Genomic DNA, 25,351 nt, shown 5'->3' with positions numbered 1-25,351 from the left:
ACACAGTGTGTGATCTCCTGTCCCAGCCTGAGGAACAGACAGTGAGCCTGTCTCTCAATAATAATAATACAGTGTGTGATCTCCTGTCCCAGCCTGAGGAACAGACAGTGAGCCTGTCTCTCAATAATAATAATACAGTGTGTGATCTCCTGTCCCAGCCTGAGGAACAGACAGTGAGCCTGTCTCTCAATAATAATAATACAGTGTGTGATCTCCTGTCCCAGCCTGAGGAACAGACAGTGAGCCTGTCTCTCAATAATAATAATACAGTGTGTGATCTCCTGTCCCAGCCTGAGGAACAGACAGTGAGCCTGTCTCTCAATAATAATAATACAGTGTGTGATCTCCTGTCCCAGCCTGAGGAACAGACAGTGAGCCTGTCTCTCAATAATAATAATACAGTGTGTGATCTCCTGTCCCAGCCTGAGGAACAGACAGTGAGCCCGTCTCTCAATAATAATAATAATACAGTGTGTGATCTCCTGTCCCAGCCTGAGGAACAGACAGTGAGCCCGTCTCTCAATAATAATAATAATAATACAGTGTGTGATCTCCTGTCCCAGCCTGAGGAACAGACAGTGAGCCCATCTCTCAATAATAATAATACAGTGTGTGATCTCCTGTCCCAGCCTGAGGAACAGACAGTGAGCCCGTCTCTCAATAATAATAACACAGTGTGTGATCTCCTGTCCCAGCCTGAGGAACAGACAGTGAGCCTGTCTCTCAATAACAATAACACAGTGTGTGATCTCCTGTCCCAGCCTGAGGAACAGACAGTGAGCCTGTCTCTCAATAATAATAATACAGTGTGTGATCTCCTGTCCCAGCCTGAGGAACAGACAGTGAGCCCGTCTCTCAATAATAATAATAATACAGTGTGTGATCTCCTGTCCCAGCCTGAGGAACAGACAGTGAGCCCGTCTCTCAATAATAATAATAATAATAATAATACAGTGTGTGATCTCCTGTCCCAGCCTGAGGAACAGACAGTGAGCCCATCTCTCAATAATAATAATACAGTGTGTGATCTCCTGTCCCAGCCTGAGGAACAGACAGTGAGCCCGTCTCTCAATAATAATAACACAGTGTGTGATCTCCTGTCCCAGCCTGAGGAACAGACAGTGAGCCTGTCTCTCAATAACAATAACACAGTGTGTGATCTCCTGTCCCAGCCTGAGGAACAGACAGTGAGCCTGTCTCTCAATAATAATAATACAGTGTGTGATCTCCTGTCCCAGCCTGAGGAACAGACAGTGAGCCCGTCTCTCAATAATAATAATAATACAGTGTGTGATCTCCTGTCCCAGCCTGAGGAACAGACAGTGAGCCCGTCTCTCAATAATAATAATACAGTGTGTGATCTCCTGTCCCAGCCTGAGGAACAGACAGTGAGCCTGTCTCTCAATAATAATAATACAGTGTGTGATCTCCTGTCCCAGCCTGAGGAACAGACAGTGAGCCTGTCTCTCAATAATAATAATACAGTGTGTGATCTCCTGTCCCAGCCTGAGGAACAGACAGTGAGCCTGTCTCTCAATAATAATAATACAGTGTGTGATCTCCTGTCCCAGCCTGAGGAACAGACAGTGAGCCTGTCTCTCAATAATAATAATACAGTGTGTGATCTCCTGTCCCAGCCTGAGGAACAGACAGTGAGCCTGTCTCTCAATAATAATACAGTGTGTGATCTCCTGTCCCAGCCTGAGGAACAGACAGTGAGCCTGTCTCTCAATAATAATAATACAGTGTGTGATCTCCTGTCCCAGCCTGAGGAACAGACAGTGAGCCCGTCTCTCAATAATAATAATACAGTGTGTGATCTCCTGTCCCAGCCTGAGGAACAGACAGTGAGCCTGTCTCTCAATAATAATAATACAGTGTGTGATCTCCTGTCCCAGCCTGAGGAACAGACAGTGAGCCCGTCTCTCAATAATAATAATACAGTGTGTGATCTTCTGTCCCAGCCTGAGGAACAGACAGTGAGCCTGTCTCTCAATAATATTAATACAGTGTGTGATCTCCTGTCCCAGCCTGAGGAACAGACAGTGAGCCTGTCTCTCAATAATAATAATACAGTGTGTGATCTCCTGTCCCAGCCTGAGGAACAGACAGTGAGCCTGTCTCTCAATAATAATAATACAGTGTGTGATCTCCTGTCCCAGCCTGAGGAACAGACAGTGAGCCTGTCTCTCAATAATAATAATACAGTGTGTGATCTCCTGTCCCAGCCTGAGGAACAGACAGTGAGCCTGTCTCTCAATAATAATAATACAGTGTGTGATCTCCTGTCCCAGCCTGAGGAACAGACAGTGAGCCTGTCTCTCAATAATAATAATACAGTGTGTGATCTCCTGTCCCAGCCTGAGGAACAGACAGTGAGTCTGTCTCTCAATAATAATAATACAGTGTGTGATCTTCTGTCCCAGCCTGAGGAACAGACAGTGAGCCAGTCTCTCAATAATATTAATACAGTGTGTGATCTCCTGTCCCAGCCTGAGGAACAGACAGTGAGCCTGTCTCTCAATAATAATAATACAGTGTGTGATCTCCTGTCCCAGCCTGAGGAACAGACAGTGAGCTCGTCTCTCAATAATAATAACACAGTGTGTGATCTCCTGTCCCAGCCTGAGGAACAGACAGTGAGCCCGTCTCTCAATAATAATAACACAGTGTGTGATCTCCTGTCCCAGCCTGAGGAACAGACAGTGAGCCTGTCTCTCAATAATAATAATACAGTGTGTGATCTCCTGTCCCAGCCTGAGGAACAGACAGTGAGCCTGTCTCTCAATAATAATAATACAGTGTGTGATCTCCTGTCCCAGCCTGAGGAACAGACAGTGAGCCTGTCTCTCAATAATAATAATACAGTGTGTGATCTCCTGTCCCAGCCTGAGGAACAGACAGTGAGCCTGTCTCTCAATAATAATAATACAGTGTGTGATCTCCTGTCCCAGCCTGAGGAACAGACAGTGAGCCCGTCTCTCAATAATAATAATACAGTGTGTGATCTCCTGTCCCAGCCTGAGGAACAGACATTGAGCCTGTCTCTCAATAATAATAATACAGTGTGTGATCTCCTGTCCCAGCCTGAGGAACAGACAGTGAGCCCGTCTCTCAATAATAATAACACAGTGTGTGATCTCCTGTCCCAGCCTGAGGAACAGACAGTGAGCCTGTCTCTCAGTAATGTTCTTTGTGTTATATGTTGTGTATAAATGTTTTAAGATGTATTTGAACTGTAAATGTCTGTAGACGTTGGACTGGTTGTATCTGCTTTGGCAACCCTGTGACGGTCACACTAAAGATTCCGCCTGAACTGGAGGAGAGCAAGGGGTTACTGTGGAGTGTGGCTCACTGCTGTAATTACAGACTCCTCCCTCTGACTCACCCTGCCTGCAGGAAGAGAGCACTCCGCTCGTGTTTATTCTTGGAGAGCCTGCTGGAACTTTCCAGACTTGTACTGGATGTTTCTCAGGGAGTCTCGCACTCCTTCCTGTAAATACACCACAGCCCTGTATCAGAGTGAGTGTGAGACAGGAGATCACGCACTGTGTCTTACCTATAAAAAACAAAAGGGCTCTGGGGCTCAGGCACTGTGCCTGTGGCTGGGAGGTTGCTGGTTCGAATCCCGCGGCCCAGCAGAGGAATCCTCCTCCGTCGGGGCCCTGAGCCAGGAGGCCCTGAACCCCAGCTGCTCCAGGGGCGCTGTATAAATGTGTGTCCCTGCACTCTGACCCCCAGCTTCTCTCCCTGTGTGTGTGTGTGTCTCCTGGAGAGCGAGCTGGGATCTGTGAGACGATACCCTCCTCATACAGGACAATGTAGACGGCCCATACAGTGATCAAGTCCTCTGTCTTATCGATTATTATTACTGAGAGATCACTGTCTGTTCCTCAGGCTGTGACAGGAGATCACACACTGTATTATTATTATTGAGAGACAGGCTCACTGTCTGTTCCTCAGGCTGGGACAAGAGATCACACACTGTATTATTATTATTGAGAGACAGGCTCACTGTCTGTTCCTCAGGCTGGGACAGGAGATCACACACTGAATTATTATTATTGAGAGACGGGCTCACTGTCTGTTCCTCAGGCTGGGACAGGAGATCACACACTGTATTATTATTATTGAGAGACGGGCTCACTGTCTGTTCCTCAGGCTGGGACAGGAGATCACACACTGTATTATTATTATTGAGAGACAGGCTCACTGTCTGTTCCTCAGGCTGGGACAGGAGATCACACACTGTATTATTATTATTGAGAGACGGGCTCACTGTCTGTTCCTCAGGCTGGGACAGGAGATCACACACTGTATTATTATTATTATTGAGAGACAGGCTCACTGTCTGTTCCTCAGGCTGGGACAGGAGATCACACACTGTATTATTATTATTGAGAGACGGGCTCACTGTCTGTTCCTCAGGCTGGGACAGGAGATCACACACTGATCTGGGAATGTGTTCTGGTTCTGGCTGGTTTGGGGATTCTGGATGCAGATTCCTGGTATAAGTGAGAAATCCTGAATATCATCTCTCTGAAGATTTTCTGTTTTTGTTCCAAGCTGGAGGCAAAGGGTAAAGAGTCACACGATTGCGAAACGTCCCTTCTCTCTGCACGTGCTCTGTTGTTGTTTTTAAGTTTTCAGATGTTCCCGTCTGTACTGAATTAGACTCTGTTCCCTCCCTCTCTCTCTCTCTCTCCTGCACGTTCTCCACATGCCAGGAGAGACAGGACCAGGAGGGGGGGGGGAGGGGTAGGAGAGAGGCAGGAATTTGAATTTGAATTTGAATAGGAGAGAGCTCCCAGACTGCTCTTCTCAAGAGACTACAGCTCCCACACTGCTCTTCTCAAGAGACTACAGCTCCCACACTGCTCTTCTCAACAGGCTACAGCTCCCACACTGCTCTTCTCAAGAGACTACAGCTCCCACACTGCTCTTCTCAACAGGCTACAGCTCCCACACTGCTCTTCTCAACAGGCTACAGCTCCCACACTGCTCTTCTCAAGAGACTACAGCTCCCACACTGCTCTTCTCAAGAGACTACACCTCCCACACTGCCATGTTCAAAAGACTACAGCTCCCACAATGCCCTGCTAAAGAGACTACAGCTCCCACAGTGCCCTTCTGACTGGACTATAGGTCCCACACCATCATTCGATCACAAAAACTACAGCTCCCACACTGCCTTGGTCCTCCAGGCCTGGTGGGGAGCGGTGTGACGCTGTCTGTGTGTGTCTGGATCTGGAGGGGTGGTGGTGAAGCACAGCGTCTCCTGTTTAGACAACACGGTTGGACTGGATTTCACGTCGCTGTGGAGGAGCCGTGAGCAAGAGAGCCTCAGCCTCTCTCTCTCCTTTCCCCGCCGGCAGCGCTCGTCCGGCCGGGGCTCTGTGCGTCCCTCGCCGGCACCCGTCGCCGCGGCCTTCCGCGCCCCCGTCACGTGATTGCGGACTCGCTGCTCCGCGGCGGCCTCGGCGCTGGCTCAGTCGGGACCGACAAGTCACAACACAGCGGGTCGTGTGGCGCGGAGCGCGGCAGCGGGACCGGACTCTGGGCCCAGCGAGCGTGAGTACATATCAATGATCGTGATAATGGCGGAGATAGCGACAGTGATAACGGGCTCTGCCCCCGCGGCCGAGGCGATGTCTGTACCCGACCGACAGCCCGGTCCCGCTGCACCGGGCCGGTTCAGAACTGCGCTCCGCCGGGCCTGACTTTGGGTCTGTGGGGGAGGCGGTGAGGCTCTGGGGTCCGGAACCGCCCGGACAGTCTGACTACCTGTGCTTCTGTTTCACCTCCAGACTGACCACCGTGTCCTGGGATCTGTACTGACCAGCGGACTGGACACCCCTACTCTTACTGACGGTGTCCTGGGATCTGTACTGACCAGCGGACTGGACACCCCTACTCTTACTGACAGTGTCCCAGGATCTGTACTGACCAGCGGACTGGACACCCCTACTCTTACTGACAGTGTCCCGGGATCTGTACTGACCAGCAGTCAGGACACCCCTACTCTTACTGACAGTGTCCTGGGATCTGTACTGACCAGTGGACTGGACACCCCTACTCTTACTGACAGTGTCCTGGGATCTGTACTGACCAGCAGTCAGGACACCCCTACTCTTACTGACAGTGTCCGGGGATCTGTACTGACCAGTGGACTGGACACCCCTACTCTTACTGACAGTGTCCTGGGATCTGTACTGACCAGTGGACTGGACACCCCTACTCTTACTGACAGTGTCCTGGGATCTGTACTGACCAGTGGACTGGACACCCCTACTCTTACTGACGGTGTCCTGGGATCTGTACTGACCAGCGGACTGGACACCCCTACTCTTACTGACAGTGTCCTGGGATCTGTACTGACCAGCAGTCAGGACACCCCTACTCTTACTGACAGTGTCCTGGGATCTGTACTGACCAGCAGTCAGGACACCCCTACTCTTACTGACAGTGTCCTGGGATCTGTACTGACCAGTGGACTGGACACCCCTACTCTTACTGACAGTGTCCCGGGATCTGTACTGACCAGCAGTCAGGACACCCCTACTCTTACTGACAGTGTCCTGGGATCTGTACTGACCAGCAGTCAGGACACCCCTACTCTTACTGACAGTGTCCTGGGATCTGTACTGACCAGTGGACTGGACACCCCTACTCTTACTGACAGTGTCCTGGGATCTGTACTGACCAGCAGTCAGGACACCCCTACTCTTACTGACAGTGTCCGGGGATCTGTACTGACCAGTGGACTGGACACCCCTACTCTTACTGACAGTGTCCTGGGATCTGTACTGACCAGTGGACTGGACACCCCTACTCTTACTGACAGTGTCCTGGGATCTGTACTGACCAGTGGACTGGACACCCCTACTCTTACTGACGGTGTCCTGGGATCTGTACTGACCAGCGGACTGGACACCCCTACTCTTACTGACAGTGTCCTGGGATCTGTACTGACCAGCAGTCAGGACACCCCTACTCTTACTGACAGTGTCCTGGGATCTGTACTGACCAGTGGACTGGACACCCCTACTCTTACTGACAGTGTCCCGGGATCTGTACTGACCAGCAGTCAGGACACCCCTACTCTTACTGACAGTGTCCTGGGATCTGTACTGACCAGCGGACTGGACACCCCTACTCTTACTGACGGTGTCCCGGGATCTGTACTGACCAGCGGACTGGACACCCATACTCTTACTGACAGTGTCCTGGGATCTGTACTGACCAGTGGACTGGACACCCCTACTCTTACTGACAGTGTCCTGGGATCTGTACTGACCAGCGGACTGGACACCCCTACTCTTACTGACAGTGTCCTGGGATCTGTACTGACCAGCGGACTGGACACCCCTACTCTTACTGACAGTGTCCTGGGATCTGTACTGACCAGCAGTCAGGACACCCCTACTCTTACTGACAGTGTCCTGGGATCTGTACTGACCAGTGGACTGGACACCCCTACTCTTACTGACAGTGTCCTGGGATCTGTACTGACCAGCGGACTGGACACCCCTACTCTTACTGACAGTGTCCCGGGATCTGTACTGACCAGCGGACTGGACACCCCTACTCTTACTGACGGTGTCCTGGGATCTGTACTGACCAGTGGACTGGACACCCCTACTCTTACTGACGGTGTCCCGGGATCTGTACTGACCAGCGGACTGGACACCCCTACTCTTACTGACAGTGTCCTGGGATCTGTACTGACCAGCGGACTGGACACCCCTACTCTTACTGACAGTGTCCTGGGATCTGTACTGACCAGCGGACTGGACACCCCTACTCTTACTGACGGTGTCCTGGGATCTGTACTGACCAGCGGACTGGACACCCCTACTCTTACTGACAGTGTCCCGGGATCTGTACTGACCAGCGGACTGGACACCCCTACTCTTACTGACAGTGTCCCGGGATCTGTACTGACCAGCGGACTGGACACCCCTACTCTTACTGACAGTGTCCCGGGATCTGTACTGACCAGCGGACTGGACACCCCTACTCTTACTGACAGTGTCCTGGGATCTGTACTGACCAGCGGACTGGACACCCCTACTCTTACTGACGGTGTCCTGGGATCTGTACTGACCGGTGGCCTGGACACCCCTACTCTTACTGACGGTGTCCCGGGATCTGTACTGACCAGCGGACTGGACACCCCTACTCTTACTGACAGTGTCCTGGGATCTGTACTGACCAGCGGACTGGACACCCCTACTCTTACTGACGGTGTCCTGGGATCTGTACTGACCGGTGGCCTGGACACCCCTACTCTTACTGACCAGCGGACTGGACACCCCTACTCTTACTGACAGTGTCCTGGGATCTGTACTGACCAGCGGACTGGACACCCCTACTCTTACTGACGGTGTCCTGGGATCTGTACTGACCGGTGGCCTGGACACCCCTACTCTTACTGACGGTGTCCCGGGATCTGTACTGACCAGCGGACTGGACACCCCTACTCTTACTGACGGTGTCCCGGGATCTGTACTGACCGGTGGCCTGGACAGCAGTGGGTTTCAGCGGTCAGTGACCTGTCTGTCTCTCCTCAGATCATGGCTCTGGTCTCTGCTGACACCAAGATCTCCGAGCTGCTGGGAGAGCTGCACCAGCTGATCAAGCAGACGCAGGTGAGAGAGGAGAGAGAGCAGAGCAGGTCTGCGCCCCTGCCCCCCTGCCCCCCTGCCCCCCTGCGCCCCTGCGCCCTGCGCCCTGCGCCCCTGCGCCCCTGCGCCCCCCCTGTCTGACTGTCTGTCTCGCCACAGGAGGAGCGCTCTCGCAGTGAACACAACCTGCTCAACATCCAGAAGACACACGAGAGGATGCAGACCGAGAACAAGAGTGAGACCCCTTCTCTCTCTCTCAGTGCAGTGTTCATGTACTGGAGTGTCCAGTCAGTGTGTCTGTATTAACCCCTCTCTCTCTCAGTGCAGTGTTAATGTACTGGAGTGTCCAGTCAGTGTGTGTGTATTAACCCCTCTCTCTCTCTCAGTGCAGTGTTAATGTACTGGAGTGTCCAGTCAGTGTGTGTATTAACCCCTCTCTCTCTCAGTGCAGTGTTCATGTACTGGAGTGTCCAGTCAGTGTGTCTGTATTAACCCCTCTCTCTCTCAGTGCAGTGTTAATGTACTGGAGTGTCCAGTCAGTGTGTGTATTAACCCCTCTCTCTCTCAGTGCAGTGTTAATGTACTGGAGTGTCCAGTCAGTGTGTGTGTATTAACCCCTCTCTCTCTCTCAGTGCAGTGTTAATGTACTGGAGTGTCCAGTCAGTGTGTCTGTATTAACCCCTCTCTCTCTCAGTGCAGTGTTAATGTACTGGAGTGTCCAGTCAGTGTGTCTGTATTAACCCCTCTCTCTCTCAGTGCAGTGTTAATGTACTGGAGTGTCCAGTCAGTGTGTGTATTAACCCCTCTCTCTCTCTCAGTGCAGTGTTAATGTACTGGAGTGTCCAGTCAGTGTGTGTATTAACCCCTCTCTCTCTCAGTGCAGTGTTCATGTACTGGAGTGTCCAGTCAGTGTGTCTGTATTAACCCCTCTCTCTCAGTGCAGTGTTCATGTACTGGAGTGTCCAGTCAGTGTGTCTGTATTAACCCCTCTCTCTCAGTGCAGTGTTAATGTACTGGAGTGTCCAGTCAGTGTGTCTGTATTAACCCCTCTCTCTCTCAGTGCAGTGTTCATGTACTGGAGTGTCCAGTCAGTGTGTGTGTATTAACCCCTCTCTCTCTCAGTGCAGTGTTAATGTACTGGAGTGTCCAGTCAGTGTGTGTGTATTAACCCCTCTCTCTCTCAGTGCAGTGTTCATGTACTGGAGTGTCCAGTCAGTGTGTCTGTATTAACCCCCCTCTCTCTCAGTGCAGTGTTCATGTACTGGAGTGTCCAGTCAGTGTGTGTGTATTAACCCCTCTCTCTCTCTCAGTGCAGTGTAAATGTCCTGGAGTGTCCAGTCAGTGTGTCTGTATTAACCCCTCTCTCTCAGTGCAGTGTTCATGTACTGGAGTGTCCAGTCAGTGTGTGTGTATTAACCCCTCTCTCTCTCTCAGTGCAGTGTTAATGTCCTGGAGTGTCCAGTCAGTGTGTCTGTATTAACCCCTCTCTCTCTCAGTGCAGTGTTCATGTACTGGAGTGTCCAGTCAGTGTGTGTGTATTAACCCCTCTCTCTCTCTCAGTGCAGTGTTAATGTACTGGAGTGTCCAGTCAGTGTGTGTGTATTAACCCCTCTCTCTCTCAGTGCAGTGTTAATGTACTGGAGTGTCCAGTCAGTGTGTCTGTATGAACCCCTCTCTCTCTCAGTGCAGTGTTCATGTACTGGAGTGTCCAGTCAGTGTGTCTGTATGAACCCCTCTCTCTCTCAGTGCAGTGTTCATGTACTGGAGTGTCCAGTCAGTGTGTCTGTATGAACCCCTCTCTCTCTCAGTGCAGTGTTCATGTACTGGAGTGTCCAGTCAGTGTGTCTGTATTAACCCCTCTCTCTCTCAGTGCAGTGTTAATGTACTGGAGTGTCCAGTCAGTGTGTGTGTATTAACCCCTCTCTCACTCTCAGTGCAGTGTTAATGTACTGGAGTGTCCAGTCAGTGTGTGTGTATTAACCCCTCTCTCTCTCAGTGCAGTGTTAATGTACTGGAGTGTCCAGTCAGTGTGTCTGTATGAACCCCTCTCTCTCTCAGTGCAGTGTTCATGTACTGGAGTGTCCAGTCAGTGTGTCTGTATTAACCCCTCTCTCTCAGTGCAGTGTTCATGTACTGGAGTGTCCAGTCAGTGTGTCTGTATTAACCCCTCTCTCTCTCAGTGCAGTGTTAATGTACTGGAGTGTCCAGTCAGTGTGTGTGTATTAACCCCTCTCTCTCTCTCAGTGCAGTGTTAATGTACTGGAGTGTCCAGTCAGTGTGTGTGTATTAACCCCTCTCTCTCTCAGTGCAGTGTTAATGTACTGGAGTGTCCAGTCAGTGTGTCTGTATTAACCCCTCTCTCTCTCAGTGCAGTGTTCATGTACTGGAGTGTCCAGTCAGTGTGTCTGTATTGACCCCTCTCTCTCTCTGTGCAGTGTATTGACCCCTCTCAATTCAATTCAATTCAATTCAAGGTGCTTTATTAGCATGACCGATGGGTACAATCAGTGTTGCCAAAGCAAATAAAAATAATAAAATTAACATAGAACAAAACAAAAAATAGAAGTAAAATAAAATCTACAGACATGTTACAGACATTTACAACAAAGACATATTATATAATATCGACATATACTGTAGGTATATGTCGATATTATATAATAATATCCCTCTCTCTCCCCTCTCTCCCCTCTCTCCCTCCTCTCTCTCCTCTCTCTCCCCTCTCTCTCCCCTCTCTCTCCCCTCTCTCTCCCCTCTCTCTCTCCCCTCTCTCTCTCCCCTCTCTCTCCCCTCTCTCTCTCCCCTCTCTCTCCCCTCTCTCTCTCCCCTCTCTCTCTCCCCTCTCTCTCCCCTCTCTCTCCCCTCTCTCTCTCCTCTCTCTCTCCCCTCTCTCTCCCCTCTCTCTCTCCCCTCTCTCTCTCCCCTCTCTCTCTCCCCTCTCTCTCCCCTCTCTCTCTCCCCTCTCTCTCCCCTCTCAATTTTCAATTCAATTCAAGGTGCTTTATTAGCATGACCGATGGGTACAATCAGTGTTGCCAAAGCAAATAAAAATAATAAAATTAACATAGAACAAAACAAAAAATAGAAGTAAAATAAAATCTACAGACATGTTACAGACATTTACAACAAAGACATATTATATAATATTGACATACTGTAGGCAGCTGGAGCATTATTGGGAGACGGACTCCCTGTTCCTCAGGCTGTGACAGGAGATCACATACTGGGCTGCCAGATCAACTGAGTTCCCTCCTCCCTCTCCCAGTAGGATTGGGACCTGTTGTGGTTTTGGCAGGTGTGGGAACTCTGGGATTAGATTTCTGAATTTCGGGAAGAATGTTTCTCTAATCCCAGAGTACCTGTCACAGTGCAGTAGGAAGTGCACCTCTGTCTCTATTTCTCCCTGCTGGCAGTGGGAGCACAGCCTGTCCTCTCTGGGCAGCCAGGTCTGCCTGTGTCGCCCAGTTTCTATGGCCAGGTTGTGGTCACTGAGCCTGTACTTCGTCAGGGTCTGTTTCTGTTTGTTATTTTTTATTTTGGTCAAATATTCAGCTAGTGTGTATTGTCTGTTTAAGGTTCTGTAGCATTCCAGTTGATGTTGTGTTTGTGTGTGTGTGTCCCAGTGTGTGAAATATTGCTGTTTGATCTGTGCTGTGATGTGGTTGAGTCTGGGTTGTGGTGCTCTAGCAGTGCTGTCCTGAGGCTGGTTAGTGTTGGTGTGGCTCAGGTCGGTGAGCCTCAGGACCAGCTGGCTCAGGGGGCTCTGTTTTGGGCTCAGCTCTTGGCTCAGCAGGGCTTTGTGGTGGTAGGAATTTTGGTCACTGTTTTTTAGGTGTAGCCAATACTTTAATATTCTTTTCTGTATGTTTATCAATAGTGGGTACTGGCCTAATTCGGCCCTGCACCCGTTGTTAGGAGTTTTTCTCTGCACACGGAGGATGATTCTACAGATCTCCATGTGCAGAGTTTCTGTGGGGTGTTTGTCCCATTGGGTGTAATCCTGGTCTGTGAGGGGACCCCAAACTTCACTGCCGTATAGGGCAATGGGTTGGATTACACTTTCAAATATTTGGAGCCAGATTCTTGTTGGTGGGTTGATGTTGAAGAGCCTCCTTCTTATTGCGTAGAAAGTCCTGAGTGCCTTCTCCCTCAGTGCCTTCACTGCCAGGTCAAAACTCCCGGAAGAGCTGATGGTGAGACCGAGATATGTGTAGCTGGATGTGTGCTCCAATGTGTTCTTGTTCAGTGTGAATTTGTACCTGTTTCCCTGAGGTCTGGCTTTCTTCTGGAAAACCATAACTCTGGTCTTGTCCAGATTGACTGTCAGTGCCCAGGTCTGACAGTACTGCTCCAGCAGTGCCAGGTTCTGCTGCAGCCCCTGTTCTGTGGGCGACAGCAGGACCAGGTCATCTGCGTAGAGCAGGAACTTGATTTCTGTGTCGTGTAGTGTAAGACCAGGAGCTGCAGACTGCTCCAACATTCCTGCTAATTCATTGATATAGATATTGAACAGTGTTGGGCTCAGGCTGCAGCCCTGTCTCACCCCGCGGCCTTGGGTGAAGAATTTAGTCCTTTTGTTTCCAATTTTCACTGCACATTTGCTCTCTGAATACATTGATTTAATGATGTCGTACACTTTGCCCCCTATGCCACTTTGGAGTAGTTTATAAAACAATCTCTCATGCCAAATCGAGTCAAATGCTTTTTTGAAATCGACAAAGCAGGCAAAAATTTTTCCTTTGTGTTTTTGGTGGACGTGTTTGTCTATCAGTGTGTGTAGGGTGTAAATGTGATCAGATGTGCGGTGATCTGGCAAGAAGCCAATCTGACTTTTACTCAGGACATTGTGTTCGGTAAGGAAGGCCAGTATTCGTGTATTTAGGATACTGCAGAATACCTTCCCCAGGTTACTGTTCACACAGATGCCCCGGTAGTTGTTGGGCATCCTCTCTCTCTCAGTGCAGTGTTAATGTACTGGAGTGTCCAGTCAGTGTGTCTGTATTAACCCCTCTCTCTCTCAGTGCAGTGTTAATGTACTGGAGTGTCCAGTCAGTGTGTGTGTATGAACCCCTCTCTCTCTCAGTGCAGTGTTAATGTACTGGAGTGTCCAGTCAGTGTGTGTGTATGAACCCCTCTCTCTCTCAGTGCAGTGTTAATGTCCTGGAGTGTCCAGTCAGTGTGTCTGTATTAACCCCTCTCTCTCTCAGTGCAGTGTTAATGTACTGGAGTGTCCAGTCAGTGTGTCTGTATTAACCCCCCTCTCTCTCTCAGTGCAGTGTTAATGTACTGGAGTGTCCAGTCAGTGTGTCTGTATTAACCCCCCTCTCTCTCAGTGCAGTGTTAATGTACTGGAGTGTCCAGTCAGTGTGTCTGTATTAACCCCTCTCTCTCTCAGTGCAGTGTTAATGTACTGGAGTGTCCAGTCAGTGTGTCTGTATTAACCCCCCTCTCTCTCTCAGTGCAGTGTTAATGTACTGGAGTGTCCAGTCAGTGTGTCTGTATGAACCCCTCTCTCTCTCTCTCAGTGCAGTGTTAATGTACTGGAGTGTCCAGTCAGTGTGTCTGTATTAACCCCTCTCTCTCTCAGTGCAGTGTTAATGTACTGGAGTGTCCAGTCAGTGTGTCTGTATTAACCCCTCTCTCTCTCTCAGTGCAGTGTTAATGTACTGGAGTGTCCAGTCAGTGTGTCTGTATGAACCCCTCTCTCTCTCAGTGCAGTGTTGATGTACTGGAGTGTCCAGTCAGTGTGTCTGTATTAACCCCTCTCTCTCTCAGTGCAGTGTTAATGTACTGGAGTGTCCAGTCAGTGTGTCTGTATTAACCCCTCTCTCTCTCTCAGTGCAGTGTTAATGTACTGGAGTGTCCAGTCAGTGTGTCTGTATGAACCCCTCTCTCTCTCAGTGCAGTGTTAATGTACTGGAGTGTCCAGTCAGTGTGTCTGTATTAACCCCTCTCTCTCTCTCAGTGCAGTGTTAATGTACTGGAGTGTCCAGTCAGTGTGTCTGTATGAACCCCTCTCTCTCTCAGTGCAGTGTTAATGTACTGGAGTGTCCAGTCAGTGTGTGTGTATTAACCCCTCTCTCTCAGTGCAGTGTTAATGTACTGGAGTGTCCAGTCAGTGTGTCTGTATTAACCCCTCTCTCTCAGTGCAGTGTTCATGTACTGGAGTGTCCAGTCAGTGTGTGTGTATTAACCCCTCTCTCTCTCAGTGCAGTGTTAATGTACTGGAGTGTCCAGTCAGTGTGTCTGTATGAACCCCTCTCTCTCTCAGTGCAGTGTTAATGTACTGGAGTGTCCAGTCAGTGTGTCTGTATTAACCCCTCTCTCTCAGTGCAGTGTTCATGTACTGGAGTGTCCAGTCAGTGTGTGTGTATTAACCCCTCTCTCTCTCAGTGCAGTGTTAATGTACTGGAGTGTCCAGTCAGTGTGTCTGTATTAACCCGTCTCTCTGTCTGTCTCTTCAGCGTCTCCATATTACCGGACGAAGCTCAGGGGGTTGTATACCACAGCGAAGGCTGACGCAGAGGCTGAGTGCAGGTGAGTGAGACGGGTGTTTTGGAGTTGGTCTGGGTGTTACCTGCAGGTCTCGCCAGCTCGTCGGATCAGTGAGTGAAAGTTTGCAGGAGGCCGGATCCCCGGCAGGGGTGCTTCACTCTGACCTCCTGTCTCTCCTGTCTCAGTATACTCCGACACTCTGACCTCCTGTCTCTCCTGTCTCAGTATACTCCGACACTCTGACCTCCTGTCTCTCCTGTCTCAGTGTACTCCGACACTCTGACCTCCTGTCTCTCCTGTCTCAGTATACTCCGACACTCTGACCTCCTGTCTCTCCTGTCTCAGTATACTCCGACACTCTGACCTCCTGTCTCTCCTGTCTCAGTATACTCCGACACTCTGACCTCCTGTCTCTCCTGTCTCAGTATACTCCGACACTCTGACCTCCTGTCTCTCCTGTCTCATGATTTCTCAGACACACTGACACTCTGACCTCCTGTCTCTCCTGTCTCAGTATACTCTGACACTCTGACCTCCTGTCTCTCCTGTCTCATGATTTCTCAGACACACTGACACTCTGACCTCCTGTCTCTCCTGTCTCAGTATACTTCGACACTCTGACCTCCTGTCTCTCCTGTCTCAGTATACTCCTACACTCTGACCTCCTGTCTCTCCTGTCTCAGTATACTTCGACACTCTGACCTCCTGTCTCTCCTGTCTCATGATTTCTCAGACACACTGACACTCTGACCTCCTGTCTCTCCTGTCTCAGTATACTCCTACACTCTGACCTCCTTTCTCTCCTGTCTCAGTATACTCCGACACTCTGACCTCCTGTCTCTCCTGTCTCAATATACTCCGACACTCTGACCTCCTGTCTCTCCTGTCTCGGTATACTCCGACACTCTGACCTCCTGTCTCTCCTGTCTCAGTATACTCCGACACTCTGACCTCCTGTCTCTCCTGTCTCGGTATACTCCGACACTCTGACCTCCTGTCTCAGTATTCTCAGACACTCTGACACCCTGTCTCTCCTGTCTCAGTATACTTCGACACTCTGACCTCCTGTCTCTCCTGTCTCAGTATACTTCGACACTCTGACCTCCTGTCTCTCCTGTCTCAGTATACTCCGACACTCTGACCTCCTGTCTCAGTATACTCCGACACTCTGACCTCCTGTCTCTCCTGTCTCAATATACTCCGACACTCTGACCTCCTGTCTCTCCTGTCTCAGTATACTCCGACACTCTGACCTCCTGTCTCTCCTGTCTCGGTATACTCCCACACTCTGACCTCCTGTCTCTCCTGTCTCGGTATACTCCCACACTCTGACCTCCTGTCTCTCCTGTCTCAGTATACTCCCACACTCTGACCTCCTGTCCCCCCTGTCTCAGTATACTCCCACACTCTGACCTCCTGTCTCTCCTGTCTCGGTATACTCCCACACTCTGACCTCCTGTCTCTCCTGTCTCGGTATACTCCCACACTCTGACCTCCTGTCTCTCCTGTCTCAGTATTCTCCGACACTCTGACCTCCTGTCTCCTGTCTCAGTATACTCCGACACTCTGACCTCCTGTCTCTCCTGTCTCAGTATACTCCGACACTCTGACCTCCTGTCTCTCCTGTCTCAGTATACTCCCACACTCTGACCTCCTGTCTCTCCTGTCTCAGTATACTCCCACACTCTGACCTCCTGTCTCTCCTGTCTCAGTATACTCCCACACTCTGACCTCCTGTCTCTCCTGTCTCGGTATACTCCCACACTCTGACCTCCTGTCTCTCCTGTCTCGGTATACTCCCACACTCTGACCTCCTGTCTCGGTATACTCCCACACTCTGACCTCCTGTCTCTCCTGTCTCGGTATACTCCCACACTCTGACCTCCTGTCTCGGTATACTCCCACACTCTGACCTCCTGTCTCTCCTGTCTCGGTATACTCCCACACTCTGACCTCCTGTCTCTCCTGTCTCAGTATACTCCCACACTCTGACCTCCTGTCTCTCCTGTCTCAGTATACTCCGACACTCTGACCTCCTGTCTCTCCTGTCTCAGTATACTCCGACACGCTCTCGACAAGATCGCCGAGATCAAGTCACTGCTGGAGGAGAGACGCATTGGTGAGTCTGTGTGTGTGTGTGTGTGTGTGTGTGTGGGGCAGCCCTTACATATCGATCCTGTCTTTAGGGGCGCTGTGTCTCGGGGTGTGAGGGTGGCGCTGTCTGTAGGGGCGCTGTGTCTCGGGGTGTGAGGTGTGAGGGTGGTGCTGTCTGTAGGGGCGCTGTGTCTCGGGGTGTGAGGTGTGAGGGTGGTGCTGTCTGTAGGGGCGCTGTGTCTCGGGGTGTGAGGTGTGAGGGTGGTGCTGTCTGTAGGGGCGCTGTGTCTCGGGGTGTGAGGTGTGAGGGTGGTGCTGTCTGTAGGGGCGCTGTGTCTCGGGGTGTGAGGTGTGAGGGTGGTGCTGTCTGTAGGGGCGCTGTGTCTCGGGGTGTGAGGTGTGAGGGTGGTGCTGTCTGTAGGGGCGCTGTGTCTCGGGGTGTGAGGTGTGAGGGTGGTGCTGTCTGTAGGGGCGCTGTGTCTCGGGGTGTGAGGTGTGAGGGTGGCGCTGTCTGTAGGGGCGCTATGTCTCGGGGTGTGAGGTGTGAGGGTGGTGCTGTCTGTAGGGGCGCTGTGTCTCGGGGTGTGAGGGTGGCGCTGTCTGTAGGGGCGCTGTGTCTCGGGGTGTGAGGTGTGAGGGTGGTGCTGTCTGTAGGGGCGCTGTGTCTCGGGGTGTGAGGTGTGAGGGTGGTGCTGTCTGTAGGGGCGCTGTGTCTCGGGGTGTGAGGTGTGAGGGTGGTGCTGTCTGTAGGGGCGCTGTGTCTCGGGGTGTGAGGGTGGCGCTGTCTGTAGGGGCGCTGTGTCTCGGGGTGTGAGGTGTGAGGGTGGTGCTGTCTGTAGGGGCGCTGTGTCTCGGGGTGTGAGGTGTGAGGGTGGTGCTGTCTGTAGGGGCGCTATGTCTCGGGGTGTGAGGTGTGAGGGTGGTGCTGTCTGTAGGGGCGCTGTGTCTCGGGGTGTGAGGGTGGCGCTGTCTGTAGGGGCGCTATGTCTCGGGGTGTGAGGTGTGAGGGTGGTGCTGTCTGTAGGGGCGCTGTGTCTCGGGGTGTGAGGTGTGAGGGTGGTGCTGTCTGTAGGGGCGCTGTGTCTCGGGGTGTGAGGTGTGAGGGTGGTGCTGTCTGTAGGGGCGCTGTGTCTCGGGGTGTGAGGGTGGCGCTGTCTGTAGGGGCGCTATGTCTCGGGGTGTGAGGTGTGAGGGTGGTGCTGTCTGTAGGGGCGCTGTGTCTCGGGGTGTGAGGTGTGAGGGTGGCGCTGTCTGTAGGGGCGCTGTGTCTCGGGGTGTGAGGGTGGCGCTGTCTGTAGGGGCGCTGTGTCTCGGGGTGTGAGGGTGGTGCTATCTGTAGGGGCGCTGTGTCTCGGGGTGTGAGGTGTGAGGGTGGTGCTGTCTGTAGGGGCGCTATGTCTCGGGGTGTGAGGTGTGAGGGTGGTGCTGTCTGTAGGGGCGCTGTGTCTCGGGGTGTGAGGTGTGAGGGTGGTGCTGTCTGTAGGGGCGCTGTGTCTCGGGGTGTGAGGGTGGCGCTGTCTGTAGGGGCGCTATGTCTCGGGGTGTGAGGTGTGAGGGTGGTGCTGTCTGTAGGGGCGCTGTGTCTCGGGGTGTGAGGGTGGCGCTGTCTGTAGGGGCGCTATGTCTCGGGGTGTGAGGTGTGAGGGTGGTGCTGTCTGTAGGGGCGCTATGTCTCGGGGTGTGAGGTGTGAGGGTGGTGCTGTCTGTAGGGGCGCTGTGTCTCGGGGTGTGAGGTGTGAGGGTGGTGCTGTCTGTAGGGGCGCTGTGTCTCGGGGTGTGAGGTGTGAGGGTGGTGCTGTCTGTAGGGGCGCTGTGTCTCGGGGTGTGAGGTGTGAGGGTGGTGCTGTCTGTAGGGGCGCTGTGTCTCGGGGTGTGAGGTGTGAGGGTGGCGCTGTCTGTAGGGGCGCTATGTCTCGGGGTGTGAGGTGTGAGGGTGGTGCTGTCTGTAGGGGCGCTATGTCTCGGGGTGTGAGGTGTGAGGGTGGTGCTGTCTGTAGGGGCGCTGTGTCTCGGGGTGTGAGGTGTGAGGGTGGTGCTATCTGTAGGGGCGCTGTGTCTCGGGGTGTGAGGGTGGCGCTGTCTGTAGGGGCGCTGTGTTAACCCCTCTCCCTCTCCCTCTCCCCCTCCCCGCTCAGCGGCGAAGATGGCGGGGGTGTACAGTGACAGTGACCCCCCCAGGAAGACGATGCGTCGGGGGGTGCTCATGACCCTGCTACAGCAGTCCGCCATGACGCTACCCCTGTGGATCGGCAAGCCTGGAGAGAGGTGAGACAGCACCTGTCTGAGCTCCTGACTCCTCTCACTCCTCTCCTCTCTTCCTGTCTGTCTCTCTCTCACTCTCCTCCTGCCTCTCTGTGAGCTCTCACCCTCCTCCTGTCTCTCTCTCTGAGCTCTCACCCTCCTCCTGTCTCTCTCTCTCTCAGCTCTCACCCTCCTCCTCCTCCTCTCTCTCTGTGAGCTCTCACCCTCCTCCTCCTGTCTCTCTCTCTGTGAGCTCTCACCCTCCTCCTGTCTCTCTCTCTCTCAGCTCTCACCCTCCTCCTGTCTCTCTCTCTGTGAGCTCTCACCCTCCTCCTGTCTCTCTCTCTGTGAGCTCTCACCCTCCTCCTCCTGTCTCCCTCTCTGTGAGCTCTCACCCTCCTCCTGTCTCCCTCTCTGTGAGCTCTCACCCTCCTCCTCCTCCGTCTCTGTGAGCTCTCGCCCTCCTCCTCTCTCTCTGTGAGCTCTCGCCCTCCTCCTCTCTCTCTGTGAGCTCTCGCCCTCCTCCTCTCTCTCTGTGAGCTCTCACCCTCCTCCTGTCTCTCTCTGTGAGCTCTCACCCTCCTCCTCCTGTCTCCCTCTCTGTGAGCTCTCACCCTCCTCCTGTCTCCCTCTCTGTGAGCTCTCACCCTCCTCCTCCTCTCTCTCTGTGAGCTCTCGCCCTCCTCCTCTCTCTCTGTGAGCTCTCACCCTCCTCCTGTCTCTCTCTGTGAGCTCTCACCCTCCTCCTCCTGTCTCTCTCTGTGAGCTCTCACCCTCCTCCTCCTCTCTCTGTGAGCTCTCGCCCTCCTCCTGTCTCTCCTGTGAGCTCTCACCCTCCTCCTGTCTCTCTCTCTGTGAGCTCTCACCCTCCTCCTCCTCTCTCTCTCTCTGTGAGCTCTCACCCTCCTCCTCCTCTCTCTCTGTGAGCTCTCGCCCTCCTCCTGTCTCTCCTGTGAGCTCTCACCCTCCTCCTGTCTCTCTCTCTGTGAGCTCTCACCCTCCTCCTGTCTCTCTCTGTGAGCTCTCACCCTCCTCCTCCTCTCTCTCTGTGAGCTCTCACCCTCCTCCTGTCTCTCTCTCTCTCTCTGTGGGCTCTCGCCCTCCTCCTGTCTCTCTCTCTGTGAGCTCTCACCCTCCTCCTGTCTCTCTCCGTGAGCTCTCACCCTCCTCCTCCTCTCTCTGTGAGCTCTCGCCCTCCTCCTCCTCTCTCTCTGTGAGCTCTCACCCTCCTCCTCCTCTCTCTCTGTGAGCTCTCGCCCTCCTCCTCCTCTCTCTGTGAGCTCTCACCCTCCTCCTGTCTCTCTCTCTGTGAGCTCTCACCCTCCTCCTCCTCTCTCTGTGAGCTCTCACCCTCCTCCTGTCTCTCTCTGTGAGCTCTCACCCTCCTCCTCCTCTCTCTCTGTGAGCTCTCACCCTCCTCCTCCTCTCTCTCTGTGAGCTCTCACCCTCCTCCTCCTCCTCTCTCTCTCTCAGCTCTCACCCTCCTCCTCCTCTCTCTCTCTCAGCTCTCACCCTCCTCCTCCTCTCTCTCTGTGAGCTCTCACCCTCCTCCTGTCTCTCTCTGTGAGCTCTCACCCTCCTCCTCCTGTCTCTCTCTGTGAGCTCTCACCCTCCTCCTCCTCTCTCTGTGAGCTCTCGCCCTCCTCCTCCTCTCTCTCTGTGAGCTCTCGCCCTCCTCCTGTCTCTCCTGTGTGAGGTTGTGTCCTGGGCCTGACTGCTCTCTCTCCTCTCCCTGCGCTGCCAGTCCTCCACCACTGTGTGGCGCTGTGCCGGCCAGCAGTGACTACGTGGCGCGGCCGGGCGACAAGGTGGCGGCGCGGGTCAAGGCGGTGGACGGCGACGAGCAGTGGATCCTGGCCGAGGTCGTGAGCTACAGCCACTCCACCAACAAGTGAGCGCGCCTTCCATTAACCAATTAACCAATTAACCAATTATCTGCCATCGCTGCCTAAAAGGCTCGGGCTGGGAATGCACAGCTGGTCCGGTGGCTCAGGTCCGGTCCTGTTGGACCAGGAGGACAGCCGGTCCGGTGGCTCAGGTCTGGTCCTGTTGGACCAGGAGGACAGCCGGTCCGGTGGCTCAGGTCCGGTCCTGTTACACCAGGAGGACAGCCGGTCCGGTGGCTCAGGTCCGGTCCTGTTACACCAGGAGGACAGCCGGTCCGGTGGCTCAGGTCCGGTCCTGTTGGACCAGGAGGACAGCCGGTCCGGTGGCTCAGGTCCGGTCCTGTTACACCAGGAGGACAGCGGTCCGGTGGCTCAGGTCCGGATCTGTTGGACCAGGAGGACAGCCGGTCCGGTGGCTCAGGTCCGGATCTGTTGGACCATTGTTGTCCAGTGCTGTCCAGTTAGCTGGGAGCTGCAGGGCTGTTTAGTACAGGGATCACTCTGTGTGTCCCTCTGTGTGTCCCCTACAGCACCGATTCTCTCTCTGTCTTTCAGGTATGAAGTTGATGATATTGATGAAGAAGGAAAAGAGTAAGTAAACTTCCTGTCTGTCCAGTCAGTGTGTTTGTATGAACCCCTCTCTCTCTCTCTCAGTGCAGTGTTAATGTACTGGAGTGTCCAGTCAGTGTGTCTGTATTAACCCCTCTCTCTCAGTGCAGTGTTAATGTACTGGAGTGTCCAGTCAGTGTGTGTATTAACCCCTCTCTCTCTCAGTGCAGTGTTAATTTACTGGAGTGTCCAGTCAGTGTGTGTGTATTGACCCCTCTCTCTCTCAGTGCAGTGTTAATGTACTGGAGTGTCCAGTCAGTGTGTCTGTATTAACCCCTCTCTCTCTCAGTGCAGTGTTAATGTACTGGAGTGTTCAGTCAGTGTGTGTGTATTAACCCCTCTCTCTCTCAGTGCAGTGTTAATGTACTGGAGTGTCCAGTCAGTGTGTGTGTATTAACCCCTCTCTCTCTCAGTGCAGTGTTAATGTACTGGAGTGTCCAGTCAGTGTGTCTGTATTAACCCCTCTCTCTCTCTCTCAGTGCAGTGTTAATGTACTGGAGTGTCCAGTCAGTGTGTGTGTATTAACCCCTCTCTCTCTCAGTGCAGTGTTAATGTACTGGAGTGTCCAGTCAGTGTGTCTGTATTAACCCCTCTCTCTCTCTCAGTGCAGTGTTAATGTACTGGAGTGTCCAGTCAGTGTGTGTGTATGAACCCCTCTCTCTCTCAGTGCAGTGTTAATGTACTGGAGTGTCCAGTCAGTGTGTCTGTATTAACCCCTCTCTCTCTCAGTGCAGTGTTCATGTACTGGAGTGTCCAGTCAGTGTGTCTGTATTAACCCCTCTCTCTCTCTCAGGAGACACACTCTGTCCCGGAGGAGGATCATCCCTCTGCCCCAGTGGAAAGCGAACCCGGAGACGGACCCTGAGGCTCTGTTCAGCAAAGACCAGCTGGTTCTGGCTCTGTACCCTCAGACCACCTGCTTCTACAGAGCGCTGATACACACACCCCCCCACCGGGTACCTGTCTCTCTCCTCTCTCCTCTCAATTCAATTCAATTCAAGGTGCTTTATTAGCATGACCGATGGGTACAATCAGTGTTGCCAAAGCAAATGAAAATAATACAATTAACATGGAACAAAACAAAAAATAGAAGTAAAATAAAATCTACAGACATGTTACAGACATTTACAACAAAGACATATTATATAATATTGACATATACTGTAGGCGGCTGGAGCATTATTGGGAGACAGACTCACTGTTCCTCAGGCTGTGACAGGAGATCACATACTGGGCTGCCAGATCAACTGAGTTCCCTCCTCCCTCTCCCAGTAGGATTGGGACCCGTTGTGATTCTGGCAGGTGTGGGAACTCTGGGATTAGATTTCTGAGTTTAGGGAAGAATGTTTCTCTAATCCCAGAGTATCTGTCACAGTGCAGTAGGAAGTGCACCTCTGTCTCTATTTCTCCCGCTGGCAGTGGGAGCACAGCCTGTCCTCTCTGGACAGCCAGGTCTGCCTGTGTCCAGTGTGTGTGTCCAGGCTGTGGTCACTGAGCCTGTCCTCTCTGGTCAGCCAGGTCTGCCTGTGTCCAGTGTGTGTGTCCAGGCTGTGGTCACTGAGCCTGTCCTCTCTGGACAGCCAGGTCTGCCTGTGTCCAGTGTGTGTGTCCAGGCTGTGGTCACTGAGCCTGTCCTCTCTGGGCAGCCAGGTCTGCCTGTGTCCAGTGTGTGTGTCCAGGCTGTGGTCACTGAGCCTGTCCTCTCTGGGCAGCCAGGTCTGCCTGTGTCCAGTGTGTGTGTCCAGGTTGTGGTCACTGAGCCTGTCCTCTCTGGACACCCAGGTCTGCCTGTGTCCAGGCTGTGTCACTGAGCCTGTCCTCTCTGGACAGCCAGGTCTGCCTGTGTCCAGTGTGTGTGTCCAGGCTGTGGTCACTGAGCCTGTCCTCTCTGGACAGCCAGGTCTGCCTGTGTCCAATGTGTGTGTCCAGGCTGTGGTCACTGAGCCTGTCCTCTCTGGACAGCCAGGTCTGCCTGTGTCCAGTTTGTGTGTCTAGGCTGTGGTCACTGAGCCTGTCCTCTCTGGACAGCCAGGTCTGCCTGTGTCCAGTGTGTGTGTCCAGGCTGTGGTCCCTGAGCCTGTCCTCTCTGGACAGCCAGGTCTGTCTGTGTCACCCAGTGTGTGTGTCCAGGCTGTGGTCACTGAGCCTGTCCCCTCTGGACAGCCAGGTCTGCCTGTGTCCAGTGTGTGTGTCCAGGCTGTGGTCACTGAGCCTGTCCCCTCTGGACAGCCAGGTCTGCCTGTGTCCAGTGTGTGTGTCCAGGCTGTGGTCCCTGAGCCTGTCCTCTCTGGACAACCAGGTCTGCCTGTGTCCAGTGTGTGTGTCCAGGCTGTGGTCACTGAGCCTGTCCTCTCTGGACAGCCAGGTCTGCCTGTGTCGCCCAGTTTCTATGGCCAGGTTGTGGTCACTGAGCCTGTACTTCGTCAGGGTCTGTTTCTGTTTGTTATTTTTTATTTTGGTCAAATATTCAGCTAGTGTGTATTGTCTGTTTAAGGTTCTGTAGCATTCCAGTTTATGTTGTGTTTGTGTGTGTGTGTCCCAGTGTGTGAGATATTGCTGTTTGATCTGTGCTGTGATGTGGTTGAGTCTGGGTGTGGTGCTCTAGCAGTCTGTCTCTCTCTCACTGTGTGTCTGTGTGTCTGTCTGTCTCTCTCTCTCACTGCGTGTCTGTGTGTCTGTCTGTCCTCTCTCTCTCACTGCGTGTCTGTGTGTCTGTCTGTCTCTCTCTCTCTCACTGCGTGTCTGTGTGTCTGTCTGTCTCTCTCTCACTGCGTGTCTCTGTGTCTGTCTGTCTCTCTCACTGCTGTCCCTGGATATTGACTCTCTGTGTCTGTGTTGTGACTCCCAGCCACAGGACGATTACTCTGTGCTGTTTGAAGACACCTCCTATGCTGATGGATACTCTCCGCCCCTGAACGTGGCTCAGAGATACGTCGTCGCCTGCAAGGAGACCAAGAAGAAGTGATGATGGAGAGGGAGAGAGGGAGGGAGAGTACTCTCTGTGTGTGTGTGTAGATTGTGAGTGTATATAGTGTGTACAGTGAGGGAGTGTGTGACAGGACAGTCTTTTCTCCTGTCACACAGATGCACAGGAGTCTGAGTGTAAGAGTGAGTGTGTGTGTGCGCGCTCAGATGAGTCTGAGTGTGTTCTGTATTCTGAGTGTGAGTGTGAGTGTGAGTGTGAGTGTGAGTGTGAGTGTGAGTGTGAGTGTGAGTGTGAGTGTGAGTGTGAGTGTGAGTGTGAACACTACCAGCCTGTATTTACCTGTCTGGTCTGGTTTTATCGCTGTGTGTCACTCGTCTGAATAAACGAGTCCCCCTACCCCTGTGTGTCCTGGTGAATCACAGCGCAGACAGACACACAGACAGACAGACGCACACAGACGTGGTGTGGGCTGG

The 25,351-nt window shown here is 52.7% G+C and overlaps 1 protein-coding gene across 1 annotated transcript; it reads left to right on the top strand.

Moving 5' to 3' along the window:
- The first annotated feature begins 5,191 nt into the window (after positions 1 to 5,191).
- Positions 5,192 to 25,272, top strand: sgf29 (SAGA complex associated factor 29). The gene is made up of 10 exons (XM_069186542.1): positions 5,192 to 5,571; positions 8,574 to 8,651; positions 8,787 to 8,862; positions 15,092 to 15,164; positions 17,177 to 17,241; positions 19,352 to 19,481; positions 21,202 to 21,348; positions 21,899 to 21,934; positions 22,746 to 22,908; positions 24,801 to 25,272. Exons 2-10 carry the CDS (start codon positions 8,577 to 8,579, stop codon positions 24,915 to 24,917), a joined length of 882 nt encoding a protein of 293 aa, XP_069042643.1. The 5' UTR covers positions 5,192 to 5,571; positions 8,574 to 8,576; the 3' UTR covers positions 24,918 to 25,272.
- Positions 25,273 to 25,351: the final 79 nt, after the last annotated feature.

This window comes from Lepisosteus oculatus, unplaced genomic scaffold (genome assembly GCF_040954835.1).
Source record: "Lepisosteus oculatus isolate fLepOcu1 unplaced genomic scaffold, fLepOcu1.hap2 HAP2_SCAFFOLD_544, whole genome shotgun sequence".
In the NCBI taxonomy this organism is placed as follows: Eukaryota; Metazoa; Chordata; class Actinopteri; order Semionotiformes; family Lepisosteidae; genus Lepisosteus; species Lepisosteus oculatus.
This window is presented reverse-complemented; position numbering and strand designations above follow the sequence as displayed.

Bases quoted from the DNA above. Each gene is read 5' to 3' on its own strand.
- sgf29 (XM_069186542.1), top strand. From the start codon at position 8,577: ATGGCTCTGGTCTCTGCTGACACCAAGATCTCCGAGCTGCTGGGAGAG. The intron at 17,242-19,351 runs GTGAGTCTGTGT...CTCCCCGCTCAG, and splicing joins GCTGGAGGAGAGACGCATTG to CGGCGAAGATGGCGGGGGTG. The intron at 19,482-21,201 runs GTGAGACAGCAC...CTGCGCTGCCAG, and splicing joins ATCGGCAAGCCTGGAGAGAG to TCCTCCACCACTGTGTGGCG.